Raw genomic sequence first — 17,787 nt, 5'->3', positions numbered from 1 at the left:
GAACATTGCACTTGTTGTTGCATCAGTATTATGGGTGTAACCACATTTATCGCACAATGTACAAAATAACTCCAAAAAAATTAACTTAGTATTTTATTTAAATAAAAACTGGATTAAGATACTCCACCATTATATATTTTTAAAAAGAGCATTATCCGACCAAAAACACTCAAGTACCCTCAATCAAACTATATTGTTAAGTGAACAATTCATTATACTATGTTATCATTCAATTCATCTAGACTCCAGATGAATCAACATGGCGACATGCTTTTCGTTTTTTGGTTGAATTCCTAACTGTTGGTCAAAAAGAAAGTCACGTAGACACTTTGGCATTAAGTAAATTGTTATTGATTAACAGACACTGGGAATAATTGTCGGCTGCAGCCTACCCCCGAATACTTAGCTTACAAGATGAAAGTGAGATGCTGAAGGCGCTGTAACCATCTCTGCTCAGAAGACTGCACTTTCATCAATAGAAGTCTTTAAGTGCAGGAGGACCACATCTGGCCTTTCAAAGGACGCGGAGGGTGTCGCTCTACTACAGTCTGTACAGCAGCTGGCACAAAGGAGCTTATAGATCCACAGAACCCGGGCAGGCTGTGGAAACATGGGGAGGGAGGGGGGGGGGGGTCTAAAAATAGCTAAAGACTCTGATCAATAACTGCTAGATATGTTCCATCTCTCCTTTATGAAGGTAAATAAAAAACATTGTGTGAGTGCAGCTACAGAGCAAACGGGGGGATGCGAAAGGCAAGAGGCACAGATGGGAAAGGGGAAAGTAAAAAGTGCCAATTTGAGCTACAATTTTGCATGATTGTAACGAACCGAAGGACAGCGTGTTCCGTTCTGTGCTGGGAACATTACCATTGCTCTTAAAGTCTAATAAAACACTCAAAACCCTCCTCGGATCAGCTGGGAAACGGATCCCATCAGAGCAGATTTTTGAAATTGTTGCATAAATATTCAAATTATACATAGATAGAAGTTTACAAAAATAGTTGTCACACAGTAAAACAAAGTCAGGCAAAACCCATAACGAGAAAATTATAATTTTAAGTATGACACATACTTATGTCATACATAAAATGATAATAAACGTAAGTGGTCTAAGTATAATCTATAATAATGAATCTATAATAATAATTAATAGAATAATAATAATTAACTGGTTTGGGATGTTTAGGAATTCCTCCTTGTATGTGAGTAACGGGTCGGAAGCTTTCCTCCACACCTGGACGCTCTGACGACATAACGGTTAACGTGGAACCGGCGCACCGTTACGCGGTTACTGTGCCCGTATCAACAGGTGAAGTGCGTCACGCAGGTATTAACGAACCGGGCAGGTTGGCGTCGCTTCGGAGCTCCGAGCCTCCGTCAGGCGGCAGGTCAACTTTATTTAATCGTCCATCACCGGCGGAATAACGCGTCCGCGCCGCTGTCACGTTCACGGACGAGCCGGAGGAGACCCGGCGGGACAAAGTGCTCTGCGGGATTTTCTACCCCCAAAGTGTGAATCAAAACAGCCCGGAGAGGGAGCCGCCCGCCGGTGAGCCTGCTGCGCTCTGCGGTAAAACAGCACCGAGGAGGCGGGTTTTACAAAGTGAAAGGCGCCCCGGTCCCGTTCAGGTCCCGTTCAGCCAAAGCAGCGCGTCTCAACATCAACATAAACATGCCCGTTAGAGCTTTCGCGCTCGCGGATTCCAATTAAGTTGCCGATGTCTTTGAACGATAAACATAAAATTCCGATAATATCTCAGCGTCCCGAGGCTTAAAATCACTGACGCGTTGTGTCACTTGACAAACGGACGCTCGCTAACCGCGTTAAATTGTAATGATTTCAGGCTGCGCCTTACCTTCAGTTCCGCACTCTCCGCCATCTTGTATTCTACTTGCGCATGCGCAGTGAAGTGCTGTCACATGACTGGGACGCGCAGAGCTGCAGCGTGAACGCGCACACAGCCTGAGGGAGGCGTTCACGGGCACAAATGAAAAGAGGAAAGAATGTTTGGAATTCTTTTGTTAAAAGAAACATGTTAATAATTACAATGGTAGCACTGATAATTATAATAATGAAATTTACTCACATTTGTTATTTAGATTCGAATTGTTGGACACAAATTGAACAAATGTTCATGCAAGGATTTTATCTATAAAACTCGGGTACTTTTCATCTGTTTCTCGGTCTTCCCCTATTAAAAAGGCTGCCATGAAATGTTTTTCAACCTCTCCTGTAACAAATCATCAAATAATTCCATTATGCTTTTTACAACATAAAATAAACAGTATAACTCGAGAAAGCATCTCTGGTATTTCATCTTTATCTTGTTTACCATCCTATAAAACTGTGCTATAAAGGCCACACCTCAACATCCTCGGCTCATAATCCATATTACAGTGCTAACTAAAGGCCTACAGAGACAAGTCGGACACAAATCTGGCACAGATCAGTCCGCATGTGGGTTGAATCATTCGTCACTAACAACAACTCAAATCTATTATTATAGTCTATGTAACTACTGGCAATCAATTCCTACCGTCTGGATGATTATAATAAATCTGACATATTGCAATAGATCCACTCATCTTCCTTAAGATCTAATGGAAAAAGTCTATATAAATAATGCACATAAATAATGTATTTGTCATAGGCTTGTGTTAAAAATGGACTCATTAGTTTGCTCTCTGTCTTGCTCCTTCATCCATACAAAATTAACTATTTTCCAAATGCAATTTTCACACTTAATCACTTCTATTAGTTAAAAAAAAACATAAACATTTTTGGAAACACAATGTTGCAAAGAATAGAAGAGATGGTATATTTAGATTTGAGCACATTTCAACAAACGATTCAAGTGAATCTCTACAAAGAACAACCATCACTGCTCAGCCTGTCTTCTCAGCTTCTAAGATGACATTAAATCTATTTTCAGAAGAATGCGAATGGCTTAAGGAGACAAATGGTGTGCAGAGTGATTCATCTGTTATGTATGAAGAATAAAAGAACAACCTTCAAACTTCAGTTAGGTGTTATTAGGTCTGCTCAGGTGGCTCTGACCTTTGACCCCCCCCCCCCCCTCTCTGGCCCCCGAAAGATCAGGGACAATTCCAAGAAACGTCTGTAAGACTATCACACACGTGAGCTTGATTTATTTTCTCAGAGGATCATATGTCTGTGTATCAGCTGAATCGACTGTTTTCTCAACTTGTGTATATTAGTTTAATCATTCAAATCTTAGAAAAAAAAAACAACAATGTTCCATCCGCGTACCTTATTATTGCAATGATTATAACATACTAATACAACCTTTCCTCACTCTTCAAGATTAGTTGGCAGGAAAGTAGAGACAGCTGTTCGTGAAGGTTACATGATAATCCCGATGATTATATCTAAGGGAAGGATTTTGTAAATATTAAGGCTGAACTTTTCTAATCAGCCGTGCTGCCCATCGGGAAAAGTTCATGACCTCGTAAAGTATTGGGCTTCTCATGAAAAAAACATATCAGCACACGCAATGGTTCAGTTCTCCAGAAGGCACTGAGTGCATTTTGATTGGTTCCCCAGAGGTTTGTCTTTCTTTTTATATATCTTAAGTTTCAGTGTACTCATGATGGTGAGCACGACCCCGAGGAAACAGCTTTTATGCCATTATGAAAAGATAGCCCTTAGTTTGAGGCCATAGTTCATTTTAACAGAAAGCATGTGTCAAACTTAAAACGCCGGTGGTGCAACAGAATGCATCATGGGAAGTGAAGCATCAAAACTGAATAACTAAGACTTAATATTTAATCTTCAGACGAAGAATAATTCAATGAAACAGTATTTGGCACCTCTAACTGTAGCAAGACATCTTAAAATGGTTAAGGATTTTGTGAGATATGTTGAGGGAATTGTAGTAAATAAAACCAAAACTGAAATTGAAGACGTTCATCTCTTGGAGATCTCATTAAATGCCACTGCCTTATTTACATAACGAACTTTAAATCCAGACCGGACAAAAATCCCCACATACAGAGAAAATACAGATTATGACAGAAGTCAAATAAAATGATGAAGCCAGCAGGTGGCGCCCCATCATTTCAAATGAAGATGAATCGGAGCAGGTGAACTCCAGCCTCCACAGCCTATTGATTCCTAAGCAACCACATCTTTGCTTTGGGGTATCACTCCAAACACATTAGGCTACATATCCAAATCCATTACGTGACAAGGCTCTTTCCCTCGAGGTTCACACAAAGAATCGATTGACAAAGTTCTGCTGCTCGTTTCGTACAACAGACAGTCACAGAGGTTTTATTATGTCATTATGTATCGCTGCCATCTGTTGTATTGTTGCTGGCCAGCGAGGAGACAGGTGTCCGCTGACCACACATGTTTAAACAAGGAAATGTCAGTTCTACACACTGCAAATACAGGGAGAGACAACATGCCCAGCGGGGAGATAAAGCATCATTCTTCTTTAGAAATGCTCGATATTATATTACATATGGAATGAATGTGTAAATTCACTAAATGTGGATCGGCAGCGAAAAAAACAAGCAAACAGCTGATTACTTTAAGAGTTCTAAAATGCCACTGTGAGCTTTATGGGTGAAACATTAGTGCTGTACATGTAATTCTACCAACATACATATATCGCGAAATCACTATTAATATGTCACGGCAGCGATGTTCTCCTGTGCCTGCGTGGGTTCTCCCACATTCCACAGACATGCAGGTTAATGGGTGACTCTCATTGTGTGATTGGTTGTCTGCCTCCATGTCGGCCCTGCGAGGGACTTTCGAGGCCTTCTTCAGGCAGTTTAATGTTTGACTAAATCAATTATTAATTTAGACATTTTTGTTTATGCATATTTTCTGCTATGTATGGCAAAACCAAGTAAACCAACAACGGGGCATCATCATTTATCGTTCTAGTCTATTGCAAATGCCTCATATTCATGCATTGTGGAGAATGGAGAACATGGGGGACACTGAATGAGCGCCTTAAGTCCTACTTTAAATTTTTACATTTGCATAATCATGAAATTGTCATTGAATAATAGATCCTGCCAGAAGTCAGAGGCTTTGACGCCTTCTATCCTCAATTGCATTTCAAATTTGGAAAAGCCTGAAAGCACCTCGCACAGAAGATCACTGAACGGGCGTCCCGGCAACAGGAACATGTGCCTCAGGGGTCCGGGAGCAGGCCGAGAGGTGCAAAACAACCACAAATAGATGACCAGAAAGTAATGCAAGAAGGGTAAAAAAAGAGGTGGAATGGCTCAAAGAGACACAAAACGGTTACGTAGAGAACCAAGATGACCACAGCAAGAGCAGACTGGCCCAAAAAGAGGCGCGAAGCCGCCGCAAAGAGAAGCCAAGCGGTTAAAGGGAGGAGCAAAAACAACAGCAAAGAAACAAAAGGTAAAGCTACTGAAAAGAACTCAAAGGAGATGCACAATTGAAAGAGACACTGAACTGCCACAAAGAGAAGCAAAGTCATAAAGGAGCAAAACCTGCACTAAAAGATGCAAAATAGCTGAAGGGGGATTAAAAAAAAAAAAAATCCCCACAGAGATGCAACACACACGCACGACTTTATGGTTTTGGCCCATTTTGCGTCTCTTCGAATGTTTTTCTTTTATCTTTAATCTGTCTTTGTGAGTCTTTCTCTTGTATACGAGCAGGAGAGGGGGGGGGGGTCATTTACAAATCCATTTGTCACATAATCAATCCACACTTTTCACCACATCATCACCTTTCATCAGACCTTTTCTTAATGACGAAGAGCGAACTAAAGAGCAGATCGCGGCAGTCAATCATCCCCACAGTGGCTCGGCGCTGTTCATCTTCTCAGGCCTTGTTTGCCGTTCTGAGGCAATCACGTTGGCCGAAAATTAACATTCACCGTGTGTCAGTGACATTATGAGAGTATCTGTCTCCGTACAAAGCATCCAGGGACGAGGGCCTGTAATCAATATCTATTAGTCCTCCCATCAGAAGAATGGGACCTCAGCATTAGATCAGCCCGCTCCCCTGACGCGGCGTCAAACATTATAAGCATGTAGCCGCCTAATGAAAGAGATCACGTGGAACTGAAATGGGATGAGAGGAAATAGGATCCATGTGAGGAGGGAGCTCTTCTTGGGGAGGCCAGCAGGTGTCAGGCTCACACGCGCCGGCCCAAAGAAAACACAAAGCGGTGCGGCTGTAAAGCAGAAAGTGGCTTTCACGTTTTATTGATATCGACATGGGTACACATACGTAAATGGGTAAATTATGGGTCAGAGAAAATCAAACGCAGCTTGTGTGAGCGGCGGATTACACACACGTCGTACAAACAGTGTCTTCTTCTTATAAAATCACCATCAGGTGACGGGAAAAAGGTTTTGGTTTTGTCTGTTGTGTCACAGATGCATGTAATGAAAGAAAGAACCCTGAAACAGAGACAACCATGGCATCAAATTGTGTTAAAATACTCAGTCTGAACTGTACATGATATCTAGAAATGGCTCCGAATGTTTTTCTTTAAAAAAAAAAAAAATTATATTATTATTATTATATTTTCTCTTCGATGTTTGCGCGTCAGAAAATCTTTCAGTGTCGAATGTGAAACCTGTCGAGGTAAGTGCTCATAATAATTGAATAATTGACAAAGATCCTATAATTTGGTATAAGACGGCGTGTTCAAATTCAGAAAGGTTTCCCATTTAAAGTGCTTAACAGCATATACAGTGTTACGAATAAATTAAACAAAAGACAAGATAAATAACAGATATATGTAAAACCTCATCCAAACAAAAGCTAAATAATGGGGTACATTTTGAACTTAATATCACATTTATACGAGCCATTGCACATCGTCACGTGATATATATACATATATATATATATATGTATAAGTATATAGCATTGTTTTTTCTTTTCAGCCTATAGCTAAGAGCAGCCGGCTTTGATTCGGAGACACTCCGTGGTTTCAGCGTTGCAGCTTCAGATGAACAACCAGGGAACCTCGTGTGTAAGATCTCTTTTACTCAAAAGTTCAGTTATTTGGGGTCGGGCGGGTTCGGGGGGCTTCGGGGGGGGTCACTGCCAAAACCGCCTCAGAGTCTTCACTCAAGTGCTAAAATCAGTGGTGTATTTGTACAGCAGGTTGGTAATCCTTGGGTTACAGGAGGGGGTGAACACACGACGGACCTCTGTGGTGTGTGTGTGTGTGTGTTTTCTTTTTTTTTTGGCTGAGCTGAGCAGGGGTCAGGTGCAGGTCGGGGGGGGGCCACGCCGGGCCCCCCGGCTAGGGAGGCAGAAGCGGCGGTTTGAAGGTGCAGGCTCCGGTACACTGACGAGGAGTGAGCATCTTGCAGGAGAAGTGGTGAAGGGCGTCGTGAGCTTCTGGGGAGGAACGAGTCCATCAGTGAGAAGACGCACACACACAAACACACACGCAGACAGACACACACTCCGCTCTCTCACTCGGTCATGTTCAGGTTACAGGTGAACGTCTTTCATTTGATCTAATGTTATAGTATAGGCGCAACATTTTCCCTTAAAACAATACTCACATTGACTCTTTAGATTATTCTTACGTTATAAAGTCACGTATCTCTGCCCTCGTCTGGGTGTCAAACTAAAAAAGTATAATATCACATACTTATATTATCCAGTCGTACGGTGTGTATATATATTACACGGGAATATAGATTTGTTACATGCAATATAATTGTCATTATAGGATCTATGGCCCATTTGTGGACCTCCAGGTCACATGTCTCATAAACGTCATGATATTCCATTGCACTTTATCACATCCTGCTTCAAAAAAACTTTTTAGTGATATCAGTGGTTTCCACTAGTTTATTTATTTTGGACCGTGTTTAGAGTTCTTGTGTTCGTTGTTAGTGACAATGTTTTCTTTGTTTTGTATAAAAAGACTGAAACATTCAATTCAATCAGCCTGCTGAAACCTCAAATTATCTTTTTTTAATAACAGATGTGGATTTCCCCTTCACTAGTAAAGATGCTCAAAACAAGCGATCCCTGTGAATGGACAGAAAGTACATCGGAGGAGAATAACAACTAAACACAATTATGAGCATGTGAGCGTCGCTTTCAGACAGCCTTGAGAAAAGGTGGACTTTTCCTTCAATGGTGTCTTAGCGCAAAATATATTGATCACAGAGGATGTTTGACTATTAAAAAAAAAAGTAGCACTTGCATATTTATGTTTGAAGGCACAAAATGACATGCGTGTTCCTCTTTTGGATTGGATTAAATTACCTTTTAGCTTCTGCTGTATTGCATAACGAGCCTTTCTCTCTTGGTCCAACTCGCTGCACAAAGTGTCTATTCAAAAATAAATAAAATGAGTCAAAAAAGGAATAAAAAAATAAAAAGATTTAAAAAGAGAAGTTGAGCCACTTAGTTATAGGAGTGTAATATATGCCGCCTGCCCCTGTAGTATTTAGAGTGACCCCTCTGTGTACTTGAACCCTGTATTTTAACTACTGTAACATTAAACCAATCCTTTAGCGCCGGCATTAGTTGATGTCTACTGCATGTAACCGATACAGCACCACATAATGGTCTGACCACTCAATTTTCCAGAGCATGGTTTGGAAGAAAATAACCTTTGCAAACAAAAACAATGAGGTCTTCGGTTTCACCTCCTGATATCTGATAATGAACTGGACAGCGAGAGAAAAATAAATGGAGTTTACAGGAAAAAAGGCATGCAACACATCTCCATTGTGTCAATATGCAAGTGTCACTTTTCCTTTCTTGTCTTTTGTTCAGAAGCTAGTTAGTTGAGTTTGATTGTTCTTAAAATATATATATATATTTTTTTTTCCCCCACAAACTTAAAGAGCATCGATCTACATCTGCGTTACAGTAATTATCTGAGGAGGCACAAAGCACAGAGAGAGACCAACCTCGAACAATCTGCAGCTGCTGGACCATTTCCTCTCTGTAGGACAGCTCACGCTTCATTTGGTCCTGAAAATTATCTGAAGAGTACCGAAGGCCCCGTTAGATGGAAACTCTCTGACATTGTGTGGGGGAAATTTAAAGACACATTACTGGATTTAACGTCGTCTCTCTGTGACTTTGACTCACTTTTGTCCTACCTTTTAAATGCTGAAATTCTCTCTCCAACTTTTTCCTCAACTCCACTTGTTCCGCGAGCTGCTTCTGCAATTCCTCTGCAAAGGGAACAAAAAAAGAAAAAGAAAATAAATGGGTCTATTCCATCACCAACTTTTCATCCGCCTCAAGAGGGAATGTCATTATTCAACCTCCATCACTGGAACAAAGGGTGACACCATGCCATGTGACACACGCGGGACCTTTGTGGTGCAAAAAAAAAAAAAAAAAAACCCAAGCATGCACCGTCCCAAACAACAGATGCCTGCAGAAAAAGCAATGGAACAGGTTCACCTCCTCATCCACTTGGCAACAAATTCGACTCCACTTACTGTGATGTATTTTGAATTTCTGCCCCCATAAAGATTTATGTGAGCCCAGTAAAGCCACTTCAGGTGCGTTTACATCCTTGATAAGAGCCACCGCGCCGCTTTGCTCTCGCTGGCTGCCGCAGTAATTGCCATGCATTGCCCGGAGGTGGAGACGATGATAATGGAGTCCCGGGGTTTTTCCAAGCGTTGTAAAATAATTAGCTGCCGTGCCTCGGGGTTATGGCTGTTCGTTAAAATATTAATAGCCTCTAAACGATTTCCTCTAACAATAATAAGTCAAAACTCCCATATCTCGTGATTAAGTGGTTAACAACTATGGAAACACTTTAGGCCTACAAAAATGTAAATTCACATTTTGCGGTTTTGGCACGTGGTTTTTAGCAGGCCACGGTCCCGTGGCTGCATTTCAAATGAGGAGGAATTCATGTTCAATTTTAATATATTACACATATTGGTTTTTTTTTTCTAGTTTTTGACAATCAAACAACTCTGGGTTTTCGATATATAAATTCTAAAGTTCAACCTTAAAAGCGATTTATCCACTTAAGTCTAACCAATAAATGGTAAACACCACGGATTTTATTTTTTAAAGTACACCTTCTTTATAAATATTTTTAACACTTTATTAATAATAATAATTCATATCACCAGCCCTCTCTCTCTTTTATTTCCCTTTGATCCCCAGAACAGCCCCTTACCTTTAGCCATGGTCTCCAGGTCTCTTTCATGCAAGCTGATGTCGATGCGTAAAGCTCCATCGGCTGCACCAAAACAATAAAACGCGTCAATTAAGTCACACATTACAAATACATAAAGCGCTTCAGAGGAAACACAGTGAGCAACTGCGATGTAAAAATAACAGTTCGATTTGAAATCCAAGAATAATGAGAAAACCAAACTAAATGACGGTAAATAACCTGGTCGGTCCTTGTGCTGCTGGTAGGACGTCGCGTTGCGTTGGTTCTGGGGTTCAGACACGTGATGGAAACCTGAAACGTAAACGAGCCCCGGACGTTTGAGAGGGAAAGAGGCACAAAAACGCCCCAATTTGCATTCACGGCAAAAGCACAAATTGCCTCGATAATTACCGTTGGATGTGCTCGAGTGTCTCGAGCCGAACGGCGAAGGCGCGTTCGGGAGCACGTGGCGGTCCTTTTCATGAGGGTACACCTGTAAAACCAAGCAGACAATCGCGGTTAATGACGCGGGCCAATTAGAGTTCATTTACTGCAGTTCTTCACAGAATCGAGGCCCGTTTTTTTTCTTTTTTTCTTCTCCTTCTTCAAACAAACCAGAAGCGCTGCAATTTTGCTGTGAAGCTGCTGGCGATTTTGAATTCAAAAACACTTCTTTTGAGGTAAAATAATGTATTGTAATTGAGCAGATGCACCAAATCTGCTGTAATGAGAATAAATAAACAAGATAAATTAGGGTTTTATCCGTTAATTATCCGGATTGAAAATGGACATACATTAGTGCAAACAAATGTTGCTTTTTCTCTCTCTGACTGAATTCAAAGGTTAACGTCGCTCTTGAAGGCGACTACTGCGTCCTATTAACCTTTACTCTTACTAAGCTTAATCGTGTCTATTGAATACCCGCATTCTATTAATTCCAGACCAATTGATCGTGATTACATTTTTATCGGCCTCTTTTCGTATTCTCCACAACTGCGACAATTCAACTCCCCCCCCCGCGGGCACCATTAAAGTTCCATTCAATCGAATCTTACTTCATGAAGAGGAGAGCCATTACGCATCTGTCTGTCCTCATCTGATGACCCGGTGTGCACGGAGTCCCCCGGTGATGCTGCTGCTGGTCCCGGGCTGGAGTTATCCAGCGGCTCCTGGCTCTCCTCAGCACCAGAGGAGACCCGGTCCGCCAGGGGGGAGTCATTGTGGCCCCCTCCCGGGGAAATCTGGATCACTTCCTCCTCGTCTTGTCCCCGATTGGACTCCACGTCTACGTCCGGGTCGTCGTCGTCGTCCACCACGCTGTCTCTGCCTGGCGACACCGATCTGTAACTGGAGCTCTCGCTGATAAAATCCGGGGACAGGTAACCGGGGCGCGCGCCGTAGCCGTCCCGGTTGCCGTAGAGTTTGGCGATGGTCTCCGCGTCTTTCACCACGGGCCTGAAGGCCGAGATGTAGCTGATTTTCCTCTGCGGGGCCTCGTCCCCGGACTTGTCCTCGTCGTTTCTCGCGGAGGAGGACTGGGAGCTGGAGCAGCGCTCTGCGCCGTCCTGCTGGTGGTGCGGGTGGTGGTTGGTGTCTTTGGGCGTGCTGCTGCCGCCGCGGTCGCTTTGGTCCGACAGGTCGACGTCTGCCTGCCGGACGACGCCTGGCAGCAGCTCCGGGAGGGGTTTGGGCGGAGAGGCCGAGTAGGGCGGAATCGGTAGGCCGCCAGCTGTGGGCCAAAACATGGGGAAGGCGGGGTACAGGGCGTCCTTCGCGCCGGGCCAGAACACGCCGGGGACACCGGTTTTGTTCGCATCGGGCACGATGTCGCTCTTTTTCTGACACAGCCCGTAGCTGGGGAAGCCGTAGGGGTGATGCGGGAACAGGGGCGGGGGGATTTTCTGCAGCATGCCGAAGTTCTTGCTGGGCACCGGGATGACCGGGTAGGTGCGCGCGCCGCTCGCCAAACTCAGGTTATTGTTATTTCTCCGATCCTCGTCGCAGCGTAAAGTCTTGTGAGGGATTTCGGGCGAGCTGGTTTGGGCCAAGCTGGACGAGGCCTGCGACTTCATCGACGAGGACATCCCCGAGCCGCTCATGGGCAGAGTCCTCTTCCTGCTCCCCCCGTTGAACATGGCCTTTACATCCTCCCACGCGTGGTGAATGTCGTCGGATTGTTTTTTGTCCGTCAGTTTCAGGTGGCGTCTCCACGAGTTGAAGTTGGCCGCGTCCGGCTGGAGATACTTGGACTCCGAGGTGCGATGAGAGTGGAAGATGAATTTATTCGGGGAGAAATACATGTTGCAAAAGCTGCACTTGATGCACTTTGCTCTGGAGCTGTTGTATCTGGCGGGTATGAAGCTGCCCCTGGAGCCCCAGGCGCAATCGTGGGTCACGTCAAAGGCGAAATTTTCCGGTAGCTTCGGGGGGCTGTGCGCTCCCAGGAAGGACTTGCAGAGCCTCTCGGCCTCCCGCTTGGTGATCATGCCGCAACGCCTGGAGGAGATGGGCATGGCCCCGGCGCGCCGCAGGAGCTCCAGCTGAACGGGGGTGCACTGCACGCAGGTGATGCCCAAGGCGACCCGGCGGTTGTGTATCTCGTTGTAGCTGTAGTTCTTCAGCAGCGTGTTAGAAATCTGCGCCAGGCAGAGTCTCTCCTTGCCGTCTATGACCAGACATACGATGGGCACCCCGTACAGGGCGGTCTCACTCACTTGGTTCGGTTTGAGGGGGCTGGGGCCGGAGAAGCTCGCTGCGTCGTGCTTTGAACTGGGGGAAGAGCTGGCCTCTCGTCCAGCGTCTCGAAGCTGCTGGCCGGGCATCGACTCCATCCCTGGAAGCCTGACAGTCAAAGAGAGAGATGTGAGTGAGTGAAAAATGTATACATAACCGTTTCCAATGCGTCGGTTTCAATTATTTAGATGGCAAAAAACAGGTGGGCGAAAAAAAAAAAAAAAGTAATACAAATGTTGAAGAAAAAATTGCTTTCACGAAATTTGAAAATGTGAAATTAAAATTAGGAAATATTTTCACGGTAACAAAATTAATAATTGTTAATTACATTAAATACTTAAAATGCCTGGCAATACTAATGCCATTTGTTTCTAATGTAAATCATTTAGTTTATTAGCCCGTACAAATAATGATAAAAATTCAGAAAAAAATAAAAAACAACATCTTGAAAGTGAAACTGATGTCAGACGTCATGTCTATCGTTCCTCGCGTGGGTTCATTCATTCCTCGGTGTATTGGGCCTCCTCTCTCGGGTTATCCGGGTTCCTGCGGATCTGCTGCTCCTCTTATCTTCAAATCGGCTCAGTCACTTATGGGGCAACTGCTTAAGGGTCTCGTAAGAACCTTAAACGCGGATAAGGACAGAAGGAAAAGGCCGCCTGAGCTGCGCCAATACGCTTAGCAGGGAGGAAAAGAGCCACTAAGCTGCTTTCCTGGTAATTACACAGATCCACGAGCGCATCTTGCCGTTTGTTTATAAAAGACTAGCCCTATATATAATTAAAGCTTCTGCGCCGATTAGCCGCAGCCAGTTGCACGGAACTGGGTAGAATCGGGCCTATCTGACGCTCATCTGCGCATACTTCGAGGGCGCTTTAGTAAACACGCGCAAACAGCCCGCGCGAGCCGCTTTGGTTTATTGAGTTATTATTTGTTTCAAACAACCGACACGAATACAACTGTTTACGAGTGATCGACCAACCGCCACTCAACGAAAATTTTAGTCTACGTTTTGCATCATAATATATATTTTTTTAAAACGTACCTTTTCCTCCGAAAAAGACGACACTCCAACAAGGTTTGGGATGGAAATAAGAAGGAAAAAGCAGGCCGCAGGAGTCCAGAGGGGGACGATGCTACAGATGAGGCGGTCTGACAGAAAACTGAGGCGGAGTGTTTATTTCAGGTCATTTAGTGCAGCGGGCAGGACCTCCATCCCGTTGCATCCTGGGGAGGTGAATGGCGTGTAGACGGGAAGCACATGGCACCTCTCTCTCTCTCTCTCTCTCTCTCTCTCTCTCTCTCACACACACTTACTCGAGCTCTCCCGCCCTCTCTCTCTCTCTCTCTCTCCCTCCCTCCCTCCCCTCTCTAGAAGACGCGCTGAGCTGCTTGCACTCCAGTTTTGATAATTCCCAAATTTGCAGCTCCAGCGGACAAACACGATCAGAAAGAGAAAGAGATCACGCGTCACGCCGACCCCAACATTATGAAGCACTTCTAGCCGCCCGAGAGCCACGTGCGGACGTTTGCGTCAGCCCGCGTAAATGGCAAAAGAACAACATGGTTATAGTCTTGCAAAATATCTGCGAGAGAAACTGTGTGGAAAAACGGTGATGGGGGGGGGGTTAAGTTCAGCTGTCATTTCACCTGCTGTATTATTCCCACGGCAGCGCGAGGCGCCAAAAGGCCCGCTGCATTTATCGAGTTACCCGACCATCTGTTAGGCTTCCACGAGCGGCCGCGGAAATCAATCTGAGGCCCGAGCGAGCGAACGAGAGGGAAGCGAGACCGTAATGAGATATGAAGGACAAGACGACAGGAAACACGGAAGAAAACGGAATTCGTACGTATAGAGTCGATGACGCATTTTAAGATCCTTTACGTTTGGGGCGAGGATCTGTAATGAGATGAGAAGGATGATGAGGATGATGGTGGTGATTATGGCTTGGAGCTTCTCACTATTTTTCTGCATACATAATATTCAATATAATGTATTCAAATAAATTATATATATAAATAGATCTAAAGTATAATGTATTTATAGGCCGATTGGCTGGCCGTGGATACCTTGATTTATTATTAATTACCGGATCGATTGGCTGATGGCTCAACCTAGATGATGGAGAAAGAGCCCCGCCCCCTTTACCACACGACTCCACCCTTTCCCTTTTGGCTGCGGAGTCTCGTCTCCCCGAACCTCAGAGTGTCACCGACGGACCGGGAAGACACTTTCTGGTGATTGATAGAAGACGCTGACCATAAACAGGGAGAGAGTCTTAAACACATTAACGCATAAGTACAGAACTCTTTGACGTGGAGTGTGTGTGTGTGTGTGTGTGTGTGTGTGTGTGAGGGGGGCGGGGGGGGGGGCAGAGAGCAAAATGTAATCGTGGACCTGTTTGACACGTATACTGCTGGCTGCTGATTGCATGCACGTTTCTGCAAATGCACATTGACAGATTATTAGGAATTGAGTGACGTGTGTGCGTGGGTGTGTGTGCACGCGCGGTTAGGCCCAAAACGTGCGCGTGAAGCCTCCTCAACCTGCAGCCAGAGCTCGCCGCAGTTTTACCTCCCTGCAATATTGATGCTTAACCTGATCCTAAGCGCATCCTCTCCTCTTTCACCACCGAGAGGCTTCCCCCGCAGCCCCCGCCAATAATTACAATTTCATACTGTAATTATTCCTCTCTTTTTAATTATTTAGACCGCCGACCTGAATGCAGCCATTGTCGCTGCTTATTCTGGGGGAAACGTGAGCTGACGTGGCTGGATCAGCAGCGAGGAGTTTTTAATTAGACATTTCAGCGGTAATTTTAGGAGAGCTCTTTATTACTACTGTTTGATACAAATTAGCCGGGGCCCCATTGATATGCGCTCAATTGTTTAGACAAACCTTTGACCTGAAACATTAATGCGCTCAGGTTGAAGTCATTAAGTCCCAACTCACCAGGTGAACCAAGACCTGATGGATTATTTAACACGACACTGGACGCCACTGTGTTTTTGTGTTGGAAAAACATTTAATAAGCGTGTGATTTCTTATAGCTTTTGACTTTTTTGACAGTGGAGACGTGGTGCACATTACGAATATGACAAAAGAAGAGAAGTTCTTCTCCTCTCCTTATGACATTATTTTATTTGGGCATATTATAAAGCTAAAATGTTTATTTTGGGCATTTTCAGCTTTTTATGTGCATGTCTTGCAAATACAATTGTTACACACTTTATTTGCAGAATCCTAATCGTTAAAGTCAAACATGCCGGTGACGTAGCTCATACGGCCCCTTTTTGTGGATTTATTTATGGATTGATTGGTCGTCTTCTCACCAGCTTGATTTCAAGTTCAAACCTCTTATTTAAACGCCATCGCGCCCCGTGTTAATAATGGGAACCAGCGTTTTTTTTTGTATAAAAAATAAATAAATCCACTGCAGGAAACAAAAAGGTGTAAAAACAAAACGGGGTGTAATAAAAAGAACACCTTTAGGTGTAGAAGGACCGACGGGGCGGTTAGTTTTTACGCCCCCGAGCACTGATTTACGGTCCGAACGCCCGCGCGGGATTCCAGCTGAAGCGCAGCGCGTTTTGGTTTAATTTCCCAAACACTTGCATTTTGTCAAAAGATGTAAAAAGATAAATCAAGACCGCCTCAATCAGGACCGGTTTAATAACGGCGGCAATTGAGGCCAAATGTTTTATAATTAACAGTTGTATCAGCACCCTATAAAACCATGACCCCTATAAATCCTATTTTAGAGACCAATCAATCCCGCTCCGGGACTAAAGGGCCTATTGATCCCCTGGCTGCTAAACGCTTTCTCCGTATCGCTTTTTTGTTTCCAGTGAAAAGAGCATTTCGATTACACTTTTTATTGAAGGAAGGATTCCACCGAGAGGAAAGCGATGGCTCGAAAATTAAAGGGTGACATTTTAATTACAGGACATTGATAAAGGGATCTGGGTAATGGCTGTGTACAAGCCGGCCACTCACTGTCCCGCCTCGTGTGCTAATCAAGTCGGACTGCGGAAGGAGGGGGGGGGGGCTCGGTGGGGATTTGGGAATATGAAGGTCCCGGACTGCCAGAAATGAAGACGCGTCCTCAATGTCATCCATTCCAGACACACGATCCCTGCGGGTCACGTGACGCACCGCAGCGCGTCATCTGAGGGCAGTTTACGCGCAACCGGGATCGTCTGTGGCGGGAAGAGCTGTCACAACACGGACTGATCATCATCATCATCATCAATGCGCGAGAGTTCAATCAATCTGATTAATGGCAGGTTAATGTTGTCATGTTAGCCTTATGACGTCATAGGAACATTTTTTTTGTTTTTGCAGACAAGGGAGGCAAACAGTTGGGCCTATCGAAACCACTCCCAGTCGGGTTTACGATATTGAGTCGTCTTCAGGAGAAAATGAAAAGGAACTTATTTCTCTCCCAAGTAAATCTTAAAACAGTACTCACACGTTCATGTAAAGGTGGCGAAAGGTCAATGTTACTCCATCTTCAGCTCCATAGGTTCAATCAGCGTTCCAGAGGAAACCTATGAAGACACTTAGAGAAAAAACTTGAATCAATGGAGGTCGGCCGAACATTAAACGGCGGCAGAAAGTTGGGTGTCGTCTGGTCACAACTCTTTGTGACGTGGCTGAATCGTCCACCTGTCTCGACTGTTGGACAGATAACCACGAACCTTTGTGACGACATTCCTGCTCCCCAGATGATGTATCTATTTATCATGTTGTCCGCTGAAGGACCCCGATGAGGTTCACTTTTTAGGCCTTGAGTAAAATATCTCAACGACTATTGGACGGCTGGTGACTAAACTCGTTAGTCCTTGACTCTTCATCAATGAGGTTAGTATTTTGCTTTGGTTGATGATGCTGAAGTAAGCATACCTGCTAGAGTATATC

At 44.2% G+C, this 17,787-nt stretch overlaps 2 protein-coding genes across 9 annotated transcripts in view; both read right to left on the bottom strand.

Moving 5' to 3' along the window:
• The window catches only part of LOC120812541 (E3 SUMO-protein ligase PIAS1), a 33,865-nt gene extending 31,938 nt beyond the window's left edge, over positions 1–1,927 (bottom strand). The window contains exon 1 of the mRNA XM_040168655.2: positions 1,857–1,927. Within this exon, the coding sequence (XP_040024589.2) occupies positions 1,857–1,880 (24 nt within the window). The 5' untranslated portion in view covers positions 1,881–1,927. The remainder of the gene's footprint in view (positions 1–1,856) is intronic.
• A 4,267-nt stretch (positions 1,928–6,194) lies between these two features.
• skor1a (SKI family transcriptional corepressor 1a) lies at positions 6,195–14,116 on the bottom strand. 8 transcript variants are annotated; one of them, XM_040168477.2, is made up of 9 exons: positions 13,912–14,116; positions 11,189–12,974; positions 10,545–10,626; positions 10,374–10,445; positions 10,155–10,217; positions 9,109–9,183; positions 8,914–8,988; positions 8,261–8,326; positions 6,195–7,375 (listed from the first exon to the last, which is right to left on the bottom strand). In XM_040168477.2, exons 2-9 carry the CDS (start codon positions 12,962–12,964, stop codon positions 7,278–7,280), a joined length of 2,307 nt encoding a protein of 768 aa, XP_040024411.2. In that variant the 5' UTR covers positions 12,965–12,974; positions 13,912–14,116; the 3' UTR covers positions 6,195–7,277. The 8 variants fall into 8 exon arrangements, with proteins under 8 accessions (XP_040024411.2, XP_040024421.2, XP_040024426.2 ...); XM_040168487.2 differs by having other exon boundaries at positions 6,195–7,372; XM_040168492.2 differs by lacking the exon at positions 8,261–8,326.
• Positions 14,117–17,787: the final 3,671 nt, after the last annotated feature.

This window comes from Gasterosteus aculeatus, chromosome 12 (assembly GCF_964276395.1).
Source record: "Gasterosteus aculeatus chromosome 12, fGasAcu3.hap1.1, whole genome shotgun sequence".
Classification (NCBI taxonomy): domain Eukaryota; kingdom Metazoa; phylum Chordata; class Actinopteri; order Perciformes; family Gasterosteidae; genus Gasterosteus; species Gasterosteus aculeatus.
The sequence above is the reverse complement of the archived record's forward strand: the minus strand, read 5'-3'. Positions and strand labels throughout refer to the sequence as shown.